Source organism: Oikopleura dioica, chromosome 1 (genome assembly GCF_907165135.1).
Source record: "Oikopleura dioica chromosome 1, OKI2018_I68_1.0, whole genome shotgun sequence".
Lineage (NCBI taxonomy): Eukaryota > Metazoa > Chordata > Appendicularia > Copelata > Oikopleuridae > Oikopleura > Oikopleura dioica.
In genome coordinates, this window is record NC_137291.1 from 9,697,176 (window position 1) to 9,711,170 (window position 13,995).

Below are 13,995 nucleotides of genomic sequence, written 5' to 3' on the forward strand. Positions count from 1 at the left end.
CCGACTCGGGATGCTTATCAATACTTTATAAGTTAGAACGAAAACTCATTAATCATAATTATCATCATAATGATACACAATTTGTGATTGTTGCTTTATTGAAAATAAACTTTTCTCAGTTTTCAGTGACAGTTTTTCAATAGTATGTATTATTCTTAAAGATTTTCGAGCTACTCGTACAATGTTTTGACATCGTGCTGGTAGTATTCATTTTCACAATCCATGACTCTTATGTGCCAGGGACAGGATGAATGGTCGATGTCGTCGGTGAAGTCATCTTTAAAACATTTCAAGCAAGCAACGTGTCCACATTTTGTCAAGAATGATTTTCGGCGGTCTGTGTCGTTGTAAAATTCGCCGCAGACTCTGCAGTACAGGTATTGTTTTCTGTTCTCTAAAGCAACTGATAACACAAGGTTCATACGTCAATTTACCTTTTGCTTCAACCTCGTCATCTAGAGAGAGCTCCGCAGCGACTGAGTGGTACTCGTATGAAAGTTGTCTGAATCGCTTGAGGCTCTCATTCTTTTCTTTCTCGCATTGATTTATGCTTTTCTTTTCCGCTTCATAATTATTCTTCTGCGTCTCAAGATACTTTTTGGTCTTTTCGACTTTCTCCATCATTTTTTTCAAGGCCATTTCCTCTCGTTTTAATCTCTCTTCCGTCTTCTCTATTATATTTTTTGTATTCTCGTGACTGTCCTCGATCCCCTGGAGAGAATGGAAGTCATCCTTATAAAACTGATTGACAACTTTCAGTTGTTTTTCCTGGGCTACAAACAACTTTATAGTTCTTTCATAAAAAATAAAAACTAACCTTGTTTATTTTCTGTCAGGACTTTTGAAGCTGGCTCACAACATGATCCACGGTAAAATTCCCAGATATCAATGTCCTCTGATTTGCAGCTTCCTTCATTGTCAAAGGCTGGGCATTTCAATTTTGCGTCTGAGATCTCAGAATATAGGTCCTTCGCATTCTTGAAGTCGCTCCCATACTCCTTTGTCGCACAGACTTCGCAAAAATTTCTGCCTTCCATGGGCCATGTTTCGAATGGAACTCTATAATTGAATAATGATCAACATAGTGAGAATTCTAGTCTGACCCGTCGCATTGTGATCCGTGACACTTTCCGAATTTCCCGTAGGAGACGAGCACGCCAGGGTAAATACTCTCGAAGGACTCAATCTTTGCCATCTTTGCCGTTGAAGTCGATGCTTCATCAACATCCATTTTTGGGATCAAGTATTGGTCGATAAAAAGTAATTGTTTTTTTTTTTGGTAAATTTATCTATCGGCCAGGTCGTCTCTGAAGTCTACTCGAGAGATTGTCATCTAGAAAGCTCATTGGACAAATATAACGGAAAAAATCAGCCAGTCATCTGACATTTATAATTGAATGAATAATCCAAGTGAAATTTCCACTTGCTTGAAGTTGCTCCTATGAAAGCAAACGTGATTGTAAAATTAAATAGTTGTCATCATCAACTGATTATCAGCGGAATTTATTCAGAGATGCGCCTTTTATCAGCGACTTTTCTCAAATCGAGACAAATTCGAGTGATTTCTCTAGATCTATCGAAATTCGCGGAATCAGTCGTGCTCACTCCCTCATTAGGCGTGAGCCGGTGGCGACAGAAAGAGAAGGAGAGAAAACGACTGAATTGAGATTTTTGGTAGAAAAATGGATACTTTTCAAGGAATAAGATCTGAGCTGATCGTAAACTACGGAAACATGAGATGTTGTAATCTCTGCGGTTGGTAAGACTAACGAAACTGTAGATTACCGACTGTAAACTGTTTAGGGGAGTTGTGAAAATCTACGGGCTTCCTTGTCAATGGCAGATCTGCGCTAAATGTCAAGATTTTGACGAGGAGTTCGTTTTGATGTTCGGCAGCTTGAACGATGCTGTCTTCAGATGTCCAGCAAGCATGGCGGGCAAAGGCTGTGGGGCGAACGATCTTTGCTTCAGAGATTTGATCCTGGGAACTTGTTGCGCCCGGGCCATGCGAACCCATTACGACATAGGTTTGATAAGATTATCAGCCATCATTGATGATCGATTCCTAATTTAGGAGGCTGCGATATCTTCCTTTTCACACAGCAATACTTGAAGCGCGCCAAGACACGAGAAGCCCACGCAAGGCTGGCCTTCGTCAATGGAAAAGAATGGCTTGCTAATGCACTGAAAAACTTGAGGGAAGCTAAGGATGATATATCAAAATGGAGAGAGTCGGCGAAGGAGATCGTCGAACAGGCGATAAAAGAGTTCGCAGCGACGATGGGCACCGGTCAACCGCCGAGTTTCTTGAACGACTTGAGGAGAAGAGAAGCGATACTCTTTGTACAGCCTTCTTTGCAAAAGTAGATATTTACAAATGCGTTTAGAAAACCAGAACAGATCAAATACGCGAAGAAGTAGAAGAGTCGAAAGAGCTCATCAGCCAAGCTCTCAGAGCTGGATACAGAGAGGTCGAGTTGAAATATGAAGTTGCTAGGAAGGAAAGCGAAATGGTCACTCTCCGATACTTGCATTTGTGGCATCGATTCGTTGAAAGTGTCGAGAAGATTGAAGAAAAGGTTACCTACTCTCTAGTCTGTATTCAGAAGATTATTCTCTTTTAGATCGGGAACGACAAGAAGAAGGACCAAGAATAAGAAAAGCTACAAATAAATTTTATTCGAACAGTTTTCTAATAAAACTGAATAGAAAAAATCATCAGTCCTCGTTGTCTTCATTTCATATTTACCATCATTTTATAACCATGAAAATGTTTATTCGTTGCGTAATCGTAAAAATGAGCAGGTCAAATAGGTGCGCTCGCGAACTTTTTCAAACAAAGAGAATCAGGGTAAAGCACAGCGCTAAAATTATTCTTTTATAAGAATCTTGCCGTAGGCGCCAAGCATTCAAGGATAAAAACAATATTCGAACATCGATTTTCACACGCCCTTGCGTCCACAGAGGAGTTTCTAGAGCTTGTTATGGAATAGTGAAGAAGTAACCGAGACAGTGCAGTTAGAAGCCAAATGGGGTGGAAGGAAAGGCAGGATCTTCAAGTGCTAGCGGGGTCGATTGTCTTTCTCGGCGGAATCATCGGTACGATTTTTCAATTGATACAACGTAGTTTTAATAAACTTCTGAAAGGTGGCATCTTCGGCTGGGGCGGCGCGAAGGGATGGTCCGCTGAAAAACCGATAGATTGGCCCGAGCCAGACCGTTTCTGGCCGAAGCCAAATGCAACCAATTGCTCAAATTTCGATCCCCTTTATGAAGCGCCAGTGCGTCACGTCGAAAAGGACTGCTACTCGAGATGGTATTATTGGCAACTTCCGCAGGATGAGGCCGATGCTGTTTCAAGGGCTGTCGTTTGGATTCTCTACGCATTGCATCAAATCGCACACTGGGTTTTCATTTGGTTTGCGCAGCAGCACAAGAAAAAGCTTTTGGAAAATAAGGTATTCAAATATGAAACCTTCGACAGGATGATTAAATGATAAGTTCAGGAAGAAGTTTACGTTTCGAAACTCCGATGGTACAACTGGGCTCTTGTAGGAGTTACAGGGCTCTTCCACATTGCTCATCTCGTGCAAACCCACACGACTTACGATGCTACCGCCAAAGATGTTGTCATTCAAGCATCTCAAGGCTCCGTCATCATGATGCTTGTATTCGTCCTGTTGATCGAGTATCGCGACAGAGGAATGGTCTTTGGTTGGCCGAATCAATGGTCTGATGACGTTGTTGCTCAGAAACTCCGAATGAGCCCAGGACCAATTGAATATGTTAGAAAATATCATGGATATGCATTCAGCTGGGCGGTAATCTTTACTTTTTGGTATCATCCGATGGAGAATACGTATGGCCATGCTCTAGGATTTTGCCATACGTACTTGGTCATGATCCAGGTTTTCAATCGTAAATGAATATTCGTTTATAAAATTGGTTTAGGGCAGCTTGATTTACCAAAAGATCCATTTGAACAAATACTTTCGCTTTTTGCTCGAAACATGGGTCTGGTTTCACGGTTTTGCAGTCGCAGTTATGGTCGCAAAAGGAGAGTGGTGGGATGAAATGGCTCCGTTTATGTTCGGCATTGGTTTCGGCACTCTGATTTTTGTCACGCAACTATACGGTCTTCCTTTTTGGAGAAAGCTGAACCCATATTTCCGGTCCAAAGGCCTTTTTCCAATTGGTTTTTATTCTATTTTCAGGCTCATACCAGGGGTTCTTTGGATTCTAGCGGTTGTAATTGGAATAACAGCGTCATCTCTACCAAACAGCTATATCCTCACAATGTTCCAAATTCCACTTGGACAAATGGGATGTGCAGTTATCGCCTGGTTCTTTTGCTGGGTCCTCATGAAATGTCTTCCTCCAAAGTAAAAAATATATAAACAGAACATGAGAGCAAATCTATTTTGTAGACAACGATTCTCCAACACCATCTTTGCCGTCACAACGCTACTTATGTACTGTATCTTCATTACAGTCTCGGCCCTATTTCAGTATTACGCCCAAAGCATAGAAGTTCCATTCATCGCGATGACTTACATTCTTGTCTTTTTATACATGATAGGCGCCATCATTGCTTTTTTCCTTGCTCCAGTTCCAGAAAACCTCCTGATCTCAAAAGTCGATCCTGATTTCAACTCTGACACCCAACTTCAACAAAAACCTTCAACTGAATAAAAAATAAATTGTTTTTTCAATAAATTATTCAAAATAATAAACAAGTCGTTTTATATATTTCAATTAAATCTCCGAGAAGAAGTTATTTTACTCAGTCTGGTTAGTTAGACGTCTAACTGTATCAAAGTAGACGATAATTTCGCGTGTTGTCAATTTGAGTCAACTATCGGTCTTATTTTTCTTGACTTTTGAATAATTGAAATCAACGAGGAGAAAATATAAGAGGTTGATCAAAGAACAAGTGACTTTATCGTCGAATTTAGAATCAAGAGGTAAAAATCTATTTTCATCAAGGCTTATTTTATGGCGCATAAGGCCGCGAGAATCAACAATAAATTATATATGCAGAGCTATCTTTTATTCACAGAGAGCCTAGTAGCAGGACCGTCAGTATTCGGACGGCGCTGCACACTGTCTCTCGTTTCTTCTGCGCATTAATTCTTTCTTCCAGGACATTATGAGCCAGAGAATCGACTACTGGACAAATGAAAACGGACATAGGCTAAGATGGAGAGAGTGGCCGGTAGATAGGCCGAAAGCAGTGGTGTTCATTTCTCATACCTACGGAAAGTATCAGATAGAAGAAAAGACTTTTTTGAATAGTTCTGAACGCAATATATTATTTCAAATAATTTATTTATCAAATTTTCTATACCGCCCTCTCAATATTTAAGTATTTTGAAACGGATCCTTTGTTTTATATTCAACAGGGTTACGGTTTATTTCAGCAGAAAACCGTATTTCGAATGTCCTTTCAGAAAGGGTCATTTTTGAATAAGTAATGGATCTACCACTACTTCTATAATCATTTATAAATATCTAACCCTAGCAAGTCCCTCTACTCATTTATCACCAGATATCATTACTTTTTAATGGCATCATACTTAGCATGACATGCTACACCCCCAGTAGACTGTCTACTGTTAATCACGTTTGATACTCTGTAAAAGGACTGCATTCTGGCGTGTTTCAAGATTGTGCCTTGGAGATCAACAAGCACAATATTGGAGTTTATGCACACGATCATATGTACCATGGAGAATCGGAGCCAGCAACTCCATGTTCTCCGAACAGATGTCAATTTCATTGCTTCGACGATCCAGTTCGAGATATAGCTGAACGCTTGAGGTAAAAAGTTATTTCATGAGCGTCAATAAACAATCATTTTTTAGAATGCTGCGGCATGAAAATCCCAAAATTCCAGTATTCATCTGGGGCCATGGAATCGGCGCGGTTTTCGCCATTCGAGTCGCAGTAGAACATGAAAATCATACTGATGGGTTAATCTTAGAAAGTCCCTTTATCAACCCTAGTGAGACAGCGATTGGCTGGCATAAGACTATAGGAGGTTTGAAATCATGGAAGAGTATGAATCTAAACTTTCTAAGCTCAATTTCTCAGCTATCTTGTTCCCGACTTGAAAATTCCTGTCATCGAGCCTTCCTTCTATACTTCAGGTACAGTTTCTCCATTGACACTACTCACCAAATCTTTTCTAGAGCAGAAAACCCTGAGCAAACTTCTCGCCGATCCTTTATGCTCCCTTAGTCTTGGGATGTCCACAAATCTTATCACACTTCTTAGCAAAGAACTGAAGAAACTTGAAGCGACCATTGCATTATTGGAAATTCCATTTTGGTAAAATAAAAATTTTTCTAACAGACATTTTTATGCTCTATTTTTAGTGCATTTCTTGGAGAAAAGGACCAGATTATCAGCCTGTTTTCTGCCTCGCGAATCGAGAAAATGTCGCCAGCAAAAGACAAGAAAATCATTAGCTATCCACCCGGAAAACATTGTCTTCACCTTGAGCAAGCAACCATCAGATCTTCATTTATCATTGATATCATAAAGGTATTTTGTTCTATTTCGACCCAGACAAATTTGACTATTTCAGTGGATAGAAGCGCGATCTCCTGCCGAAGCTCCACCACTACCGCCAAAGGAAAGAAAATCCAGGCAAAAGAAGGCTCCAAGACACTCTTCAAGCAATCGATCCCATCATCGCTAGAATTACCTTATTTACTTCTTCATCTGCTTATAAATATACACTACAGTTTCATCACTATTTCTTATCAATATATTTCCAGCAAAGAGTCTTACCAGGAGGATTATCAAGGAGGCTTGAAAATCGTCAATTGACACTCCCCTTCAATAAAAATAAGGGTGTTTAGTGCCTTGTCTAAAATTTAACTTCGAAAAAAAGAGATAATCAACAAATCTTTATCAAAGAAATTGTGCAAATAGACAAATGCATACAGTGAGAATAGAACGACTGAAAGGCCATTTTAGGACACCAAGAACCCTTTTAAACCTGGAATTTATCTTACTACGCCTCTTCTACTGAATAAAAGAGCCATTCTGTGGCCATAATACTTTTTGAATAAGAAATCAAGCCATTTGTTCCCGAACAAAGCCTCCTGTCACGCATCAACGAGTGAAAGACCCTATTCTACGATTCTTCTTTGAATACCAAGAATTTCGAGATTTTTTTCTAGACTTGTCGATTTACAGTTTTCGAAGTTGAGACAAAGTTAGATTTAGTTGTGCGAAATAAATTTAATTACAAGGTAAAGAGAAAAATTGATTTTGAGAAAATGGGGGAATTATTTGATAGTTTTTCAATGGCATCTACGTACTGGGACCCTAATTAACAATGGCTGTACAAGTCGACGTACAGACTTATTGGCGATAATTGGGCAAACTGTATCAAATGAGTAGGGATTCCCTTGCACTTCCCTGCTAGACCGCTGCTGGATCAAATTGACACTAATTTAATCAAGAAGCTAATCAACTAACGGTAGAAACAGGCAAATCCGCTTGATACAGTTTGCCAAATTTTCGCTAATAAGGCCGCACGTCGGCTTGCGCAATCAGCCTAAGTGGGAATTAATCAAATCCCGCAGGTAGAATCGAATCGATCGCCGGTGCAAGATATGCACAGAATAAACGACGAGCAGTAAATCGATCGAGGGTAGTGGTCCCTTGAGTCACCAGAATAGGAATCGCGCGCGCTGATTCGCCGAGAGCGCATGCCGCCTACAAGGGCACAGACTCGGTGCCAGATTCTGGAGAAGACGAGAGATCGGCAAGAGAATCTAATTTTCTACTTTTTCCTCTATTTTTGAAAGAATCTATCTGTCAATTTGATCTAGCGAAATCACCTTTCTAGAACAAGCCATTCGAGAAAACTTTTTATAGATACGTTTATTATCATTAATAATAACGAGCAATTTGTCGTTAAAATATTGATTAAATCCCCTGATTTTGATTTCCTTACACAAAGAAAGCTTTGGGTCTTGAATATTTTTCATGGAAAAAATATTTTTTCCGGTTCATTGACCCAGTCATTGATTTTTAACGACCTTGAGATTTTCGCCAACCCCAGCGCGTTCCTAGTCTACTCGCCCCATTTTCTTTTATTTTGTATCAGAGAGTAAAGAGCTCTTCTTGTTCAAATACCAGCCCGGTGGAAATTTACGTCCATGGCAAATATTTAACCCGATTTGCGCCCGGCAAAACGTTAAAATTTGTGCTTTTCTCTTCATTCCGACGTATTTTTCTCAACGAAGAGCATTTTCAGATAAGTCGAAATGGGTAGCGATTCTAAGCAGGCCGGTCCACCAAAGTTCCAGTTCTACAACTCCGAGACTGGCGAGCTCTTGGGACGAAATGGCGCTTCTTGGCGTAAGTACTCTCATATTTGTACCTTAGTAGCTTTTGACTCGAAGAAAGGATCTAAATGTCCGTTTCGGCAATTTTTCTGCGTAAATCGACAAAATGAGGTTGAGTTGAAATATAACCGGCGAAAATTGCATTTATTAGTCCTAAATAGATTATTATTGACGGTTTTTGCTGGTATATTTTCATCTCCCAACCCTCTTTTCTCCATTTACAAAGCCAAGAGAAATTACCAAAATGGATCTCCGTCCTTATTTTGAGCGCTACAGTATCCTACTTACCCTAGTTTCGTTTACTTATTATTTTCTTTAGTCAAGATCACCGTTTTCTACATCGCCTACTTCACCTTCCTCGCCGGTCTTTTCATGGCTTCCATCTCCGTCATGAAGACCACCGTCAACGACGACAAGCCACGACTTCAGACCCGTCTCCAGATCCCTGGCCTCCACGCTCTCCCCAAGCTCAGCCCAATGAACGACGCCCAGTCCGCTCGTCTCTCCGACAACGGCGGCGTTGCCATCAAGTACGACCCCAACAACGCTGATGACTACTCCATCTACACCGGCATCCTCGACGAGATCAAGGCCGAGTATTCCGGCGAAGCTGACACTCCATTCGACGTCAACTCTCTTGGCGCATGCGGAAGCGGCAACTACGGTTATGATACCGCCTCTCCTTGCGTCTGGATCCGACTCAACAAGGTAACATATCCATTCTCGACCCGCCCTCACCTCCATCTTTCAGGTCATCGACTGGACCCCCGTCGGCTACTTCGCCCCCACCGAAGCGCAAGGTTTCACCGCCGCTTCCCTCAACAGCCGAATGGAGAAGGATGCCGTCTACGTCCGATGCGAATCCAAAGAAGTCGAATCTGAGGACCGAGACGTCGCCAGCTTCGAATACTTTGGTGGTACTGATGGCAACCTCGAGTCCAAATACTACCCCTTTACTGGCAAGAAGGCCCAGCCCAACTACGAACAGCCAATTGTCGCCGTCAGGATCAATGGCCTCAAAGTAAGATACAATTTGAAAATTCTGTTACTAACTTTACGTTCAGCCTGGAGTTAACACTCGAATCTACTGCCGAGCTTTCGCCAAGAACATCCCCATTGATGACCGAGACAACCTTGGATCCATCACCTTCGAGGTAAATCCCCTTACTTTCCTTTCCAAGATGCTAACTTTCACTTTTTAGGTCACTCAGGGCACCGCCGAGTAAATATCCTGAGCTGAGAAAATCTCAACTCATGGAAGCTAGTTTGTAACATTTCTACTTCAATTACAAAACTTCGCATTCCAACTTACGATCAGAACATAAAATAAACAGTTATCTTTTGTTCGTAAACTTTACAACCAGGGTCGGAGTTCTGTTTTCGCCAAACAGCGCTTTTACCTAACTGTTCTTCTATTCTATCTGCTTTAAGTTATTATTATTTCGCCAGTTGCTCGCACAACATCATGGCTGGCAAATAAAAACAATCGCGTCGGGAAAGAATGATGTGTCCTTTTCTTTTTGCAGGTTTATTTGTAAGTCAGTAAGTAAGTCAGGGAATGATCAGTACCATATTTCGCTAATTCTTCGGGTAGATCGGTAACCCGCCTGTTTATCATGCAGATTTCTTGGCTTTCTCTGACGATTGTGAGTGCAAATATTGGGGATGAAGGAAGCTACTCTTGCCCGTGCTCGCAGGACAGTATTCCTGGAGTTGACCCTCGCTCTGAGGGAAGGACAATGCGAACAGGGTTCCAATTCTGGCTGAGCGCTGAGCGACATCTGAGCGTGAGCGAGCGGTGAGCGAGCGAGCGATCGCTCACGCTCCGCTCACTCAACTGATTTTCATAGCGAACCGCTCAGTCGCTCGCTCGCTCAAGGCCAAAAAAATATGATAGCTGAGCGAGGTTTGAGCGAGGCTGGAGCGACTTTGGAGCGAGGTTTGAGCGACGTTGGAGCGAGGTTTGAGCGCCGCTCGAGCGAGGTTTGAGCGACGCTTGAGCGAAGTTTATTACTCACTAGCCAATTCTCCGCTCTTATTGGCCAAGATCTAAAAACTCCTTGGCGGTAAGCGAATGAATGGGGAGGATTTTAAGTCACGGATTTATTAAAAAGAGAGAATTTTAAATAAATTCTGCGAATAATTTTAACATATTGTTGCCAGCAATATACAGTTGGCGTGTTAGGTCGTTGGGTTTTCCCCGCCGTCTACAACTATTGAGTTGGTAACAATAAAAAAATTATTTTCGCTGAAACCCACCGTCCTCAGCCAAACATTTTTTCAAAATTTAGGCTCGACTAAAAAATTGGTTTTGTTAGCTCACAATATCCAGGTGGCGTGTTAGGTCGTTGGGTTTTCCCCGCCGTCTACATCTGTTGAGTGAGTTAACATATAATATTTTTCGGTCAGCCTGATTTATCATTGATACCCAAGCCAACCCGATAATTTATTTTTTACGAGTGCTTCCTTAGTTCTTTTTGATTATTACAGCCATTCAACAGGTTTCTTCAACAATTAGACTAACCTCAAAAATTGGTTATGTTAACTTTCAATATCCAGTTGGCGTGTTAGGTCGTTGGGTTTTCCCCGCCGTCTACAACTGTTGAGTAGGTTAACATAGAATATTTTACGGCTAGCCTGATTTTGATTATAGGCATGGCTGTTGATTTCGAGTCCTTTGATTTTACCCGGCACTATTTTTCCGGGCAGCCCGCAGATTTTTCAGCGGGTTACTCGCACGGAGAGTCTTTTCACGGGCTACCCGCGCTATTTGTTTTCTCCTTTCCGCCGAGTAGTGGAGACCAAACGGACATGAAATTTTAGCTGAATCCTTCATTCCTCAAAATCCTGCTTTTCTCAATCCTCCATTTCCAAAAATCCTGAATCGGCAGAATTCTGAATTGGCGATTTGAGAAATGCGGGATTTTGGGAAATGCGGGAGCAGCGAGATTGGGCTATAATTTAGCCTATAAAAGAACTTCTTTTGATGACCAGAAAAATGAAGTAAGGTTCGCTAAGAACCTTCTCATCGAACCGTACTTGAGAGGTCTATTTTGGCGAACCGTTCGTCAACCAAAATTTTCTTGCTTCGCTTGACGAACATTGAAATGTTTTCGCCTTTGCTTCGCTTTCGCCTTGATTTTTTGGCAAATTTGAATGCCTGGGGTAGTAAAAATTTTGGGGGGGTACTGAATTGTGCCGCCCTGCGCCGCCCAGCGTCGCCCGGTCCGAAACCATCCGGCTCTCATTCGACCCAACTATGACCTAGGAAATTGTTCTGAACAAGAGCGAGAGTTTTGCCCCGCCAACCCAATGAGTTCTCTACCAGAAAATGCGCGCGTAAGGGCCTCTGCCTCGTCGCGCGCTCAATTAATTTGTGATTTTATGCCAAAATCTGAGTTTGGTTGAGAATTACTCTACTGGCACCCAAAATTATAGGATTGCCTTTTTTAATTTTCAGACAATATAAATATGTCAGAATAACTTACTTTATATAAAAATCAAAATTACCCGCTTTTGAAAGACAAAATTTTCGCTCGAGCGTCGCTCAAATGTCGCTCAAATGTCGCTCAGATTTCGCTCAAACCTCGCTCAAATCTCGCTCAAACGTCGCTCGCTCAGTCGCTCCGCTCGCTCAGCCGATATTTGAAAAATCTCGCTCAGCCACTCGCTCGCTCAGCCCTCGCTCAAACGTCGCTCGCTCATCGCTCGCTCAAATTCAAAATTTTTTGGCCAAATTTGGAACCCTGAATGCGAACACAAATCGAGTGAAAATGAGTGCGATTTTCATCGTTATTTTTCCTCCATACGAGTGAGCTGGAGCATTTTTTCGCGCGAAATTTTTATATCACTCGAGGGATGTCTAGGACGCCGCCAGGATGGTCATACAGTAGAGCCATTTTGATAAATCGTACTATTAGCATAATGTTATTTTTTATGACACAAGCCTCAATAAGATTATAATGAATTTGGTGCAAGGTTAACGTTTTTTCAAGGCAACCGGGGATGAGACATTTTTTTCTCATACAATATTAAAGTAACCAAAAGGGACCATCAAAACATTTTTGTGTCATAGTCTAAGACTTAACGATTACGTCTTACTGACGGTTACCGTTAGATTATAACAGTAAAAATTTTTAACGGGCGGCTTTGAAAAGACGACTTAGTATTAGTCTATTACTAATACTATTAGTCTAATAGAGGAAAATCAAAAGTCAGTCGAAGTTTTACCTGCATCACTATCAAATAGATTCTCAATAAATTTGACGTCAGAAAGCCTTGGAACTCAATTTCCACAGAAATAATCTTTCCATTCGCGTTTGTTCATTATGTCTCCATTTGCGTTGATAATGGATTGTCTCAGGAAAAATTATTTGACTAACTCTATTCTTTCAAATGCGCTTCTATAAAAGCGCTTCGCTGGAATCTCAAATTCAATTTATCATAAAAATGATGGGAAAAGATTTTTTGGAGGAAAAGCGCAATGCATTTCCGCGATTTTTCTTCCTCGATGACGGTGATCTTTCTGAGCTTTTTGAGAGCAAAGATGATTTCGATGCAGTTCAGCCTTTTTTCGAGAAGCTTTTCGATGGCGTTTCTTCAGTAGAGCTCGACGCAGAAAAGAAGAATATTGTTGCGATGAAGTCGAAGCTCAACGAACGACTTGAGCTTGCTGAACTAGTCTCTATCGCTCAGTCGCAAGAAAGATGGCTGTCGAAGTTCGAGGAGTCCACGAAAAAATCTGTTTCCAACGCGATTCTTCATGCTTACGAGACTTATGAGAAAAGCGCTGATAGAATCGAGTGGATCAAAAGCAATCCTGCCCAAGCATCAATTGTTGCGACGCATTTGAAGCATACAGAAGCAGTTGAAAAAGCCATCATGGCTTCTGGAAATCTTAGCACTGTGTTGGAAGATATTGAAAAGCAATTAGAAGCACTGACAAAGGAGGTTTTGAAAGATTTGGACCAGCGGGAAAGGTGCTTGATGGAAAACATGATTATTAACCAGGTTTGGCTGATGTAGAAAATAAGGCAAGTAAGTCAAATTCAGGTTCATGACCGGGAAATACTGAAACAAATCATCGCTGGGACGAAAACTTGGGAATCAACTCTTCGTTTTTACCTCGAAAATGGTCAGGTCATTGTCAAAATGAATGATTCTCAAAACGAGTATGGAAACGAATACCTCGGAAACAAGTCTCAGCTTGTCATTACTCCTCTGACAGACATTGCATACAGTTCGATTCTGACCGCAAAGGAGAACTTTCTTTGTTCTGCTCCTCAAGGACCGGCTGGAACGGGAAAAACGGAAACGACTAAAGATCTCGCTAGAGCGCTGGGAAAGAATTGCGTCGTTATCAATTCTTCCGACCAATTGACGGAGAAGGAGACAGCGGAAATTTTCAAGGGATGTCTTACAAGTGGATCATGGGTCTGTTTCGATGAATTTAATCGAATCACCGCGGATGTTTTGGAAAAAATTGGAGAACAACTTCGAGCTATTCAAAAGCATAGGGAGGAGAAGAAGGGGACGATTGAGGACTTCTGCGGTTCGAAAAATCTAAAGGAATGGGTAAATTATTTATACGCTTTAGGATCAATCAATTAATGATTTTTATGAAAAAAAA

General features: G+C 41.4%; 6 protein-coding genes across 7 annotated transcripts; 5 read left to right on the plus strand and 1 right to left on the minus strand.

Moving 5' to 3' along the window:
* Nucleotides 1-87: 87 nt before the first annotated feature.
* LOC145708170 (uncharacterized) lies at nucleotides 88-1,334 on the minus strand. Its single transcript, XM_081785817.1, has 4 exons — nucleotides 1,104-1,334; nucleotides 818-1,059; nucleotides 435-773; nucleotides 88-394 (listed from the first exon to the last, which is right to left on the minus strand). Exons 1-4 carry the CDS (start codon nucleotides 1,229-1,231, stop codon nucleotides 171-173), a joined length of 933 nt encoding a protein of 310 aa, XP_081641943.1. The 5' UTR covers nucleotides 1,232-1,334; the 3' UTR covers nucleotides 88-170.
* A 295-nt stretch (nucleotides 1,335-1,629) lies between these two features.
* LOC145705283 (uncharacterized) lies at nucleotides 1,630-2,724 on the plus strand. Its single transcript, XM_081782776.1, has 5 exons — nucleotides 1,630-1,759; nucleotides 1,804-2,027; nucleotides 2,075-2,343; nucleotides 2,388-2,579; nucleotides 2,625-2,724. Exons 1-5 carry the CDS (start codon nucleotides 1,683-1,685, stop codon nucleotides 2,655-2,657), a joined length of 795 nt encoding a protein of 264 aa, XP_081638902.1. The 5' UTR covers nucleotides 1,630-1,682; the 3' UTR covers nucleotides 2,658-2,724.
* A 127-nt stretch (nucleotides 2,725-2,851) lies between these two features.
* Nucleotides 2,852-4,730, plus strand: LOC145705182 (uncharacterized). The gene is made up of 6 exons (XM_081782668.1): nucleotides 2,852-3,099; nucleotides 3,148-3,458; nucleotides 3,507-3,908; nucleotides 3,952-4,172; nucleotides 4,215-4,382; nucleotides 4,428-4,730. The coding sequence occupies exons 1-6, from the start codon at nucleotides 3,030-3,032 to the stop codon at nucleotides 4,690-4,692; spliced, it is 1,437 nt and encodes a 478-aa protein (XP_081638794.1). The 5' UTR covers nucleotides 2,852-3,029; the 3' UTR covers nucleotides 4,693-4,730.
* Nucleotides 4,731-5,581: 851 nt separating this feature from the next.
* On the plus strand, nucleotides 5,582-6,728 carry LOC145712037 (monoglyceride lipase-like). Its single transcript, XM_081789725.1, has 7 exons — nucleotides 5,582-5,600; nucleotides 5,643-5,820; nucleotides 5,865-6,040; nucleotides 6,081-6,149; nucleotides 6,192-6,330; nucleotides 6,378-6,546; nucleotides 6,590-6,728. The coding sequence occupies exons 1-7, from the start codon at nucleotides 5,582-5,584 to the stop codon at nucleotides 6,701-6,703; spliced, it is 864 nt and encodes a 287-aa protein (XP_081645851.1). The 3' UTR covers nucleotides 6,704-6,728.
* A 1,494-nt stretch (nucleotides 6,729-8,222) lies between these two features.
* LOC145700101 (sodium/potassium-transporting ATPase subunit beta-1-like) lies at nucleotides 8,223-9,718 on the plus strand. 2 transcript variants are annotated; one of them, XM_081777358.1, is made up of 5 exons: nucleotides 8,223-8,379; nucleotides 8,686-9,074; nucleotides 9,118-9,387; nucleotides 9,431-9,520; nucleotides 9,569-9,718. In XM_081777358.1, exons 1-5 carry the CDS (start codon nucleotides 8,286-8,288, stop codon nucleotides 9,590-9,592), a joined length of 867 nt encoding a protein of 288 aa, XP_081633484.1. In that variant the 5' UTR covers nucleotides 8,223-8,285; the 3' UTR covers nucleotides 9,593-9,718. The 2 variants fall into 2 exon arrangements, with proteins under 2 accessions (XP_081633484.1, XP_081633493.1); XM_081777367.1 differs by having other exon boundaries at nucleotides 9,578-9,718.
* A 3,097-nt stretch (nucleotides 9,719-12,815) lies between these two features.
* On the plus strand, nucleotides 12,816-13,976 carry LOC145712038 (dynein axonemal heavy chain 12-like). The gene is made up of 2 exons (XM_081789726.1): nucleotides 12,816-13,376; nucleotides 13,419-13,976. The coding sequence occupies exons 1-2, from the start codon at nucleotides 12,816-12,818 to the stop codon at nucleotides 13,974-13,976; spliced, it is 1,119 nt and encodes a 372-aa protein (XP_081645852.1).
* Nucleotides 13,977-13,995: the final 19 nt, after the last annotated feature.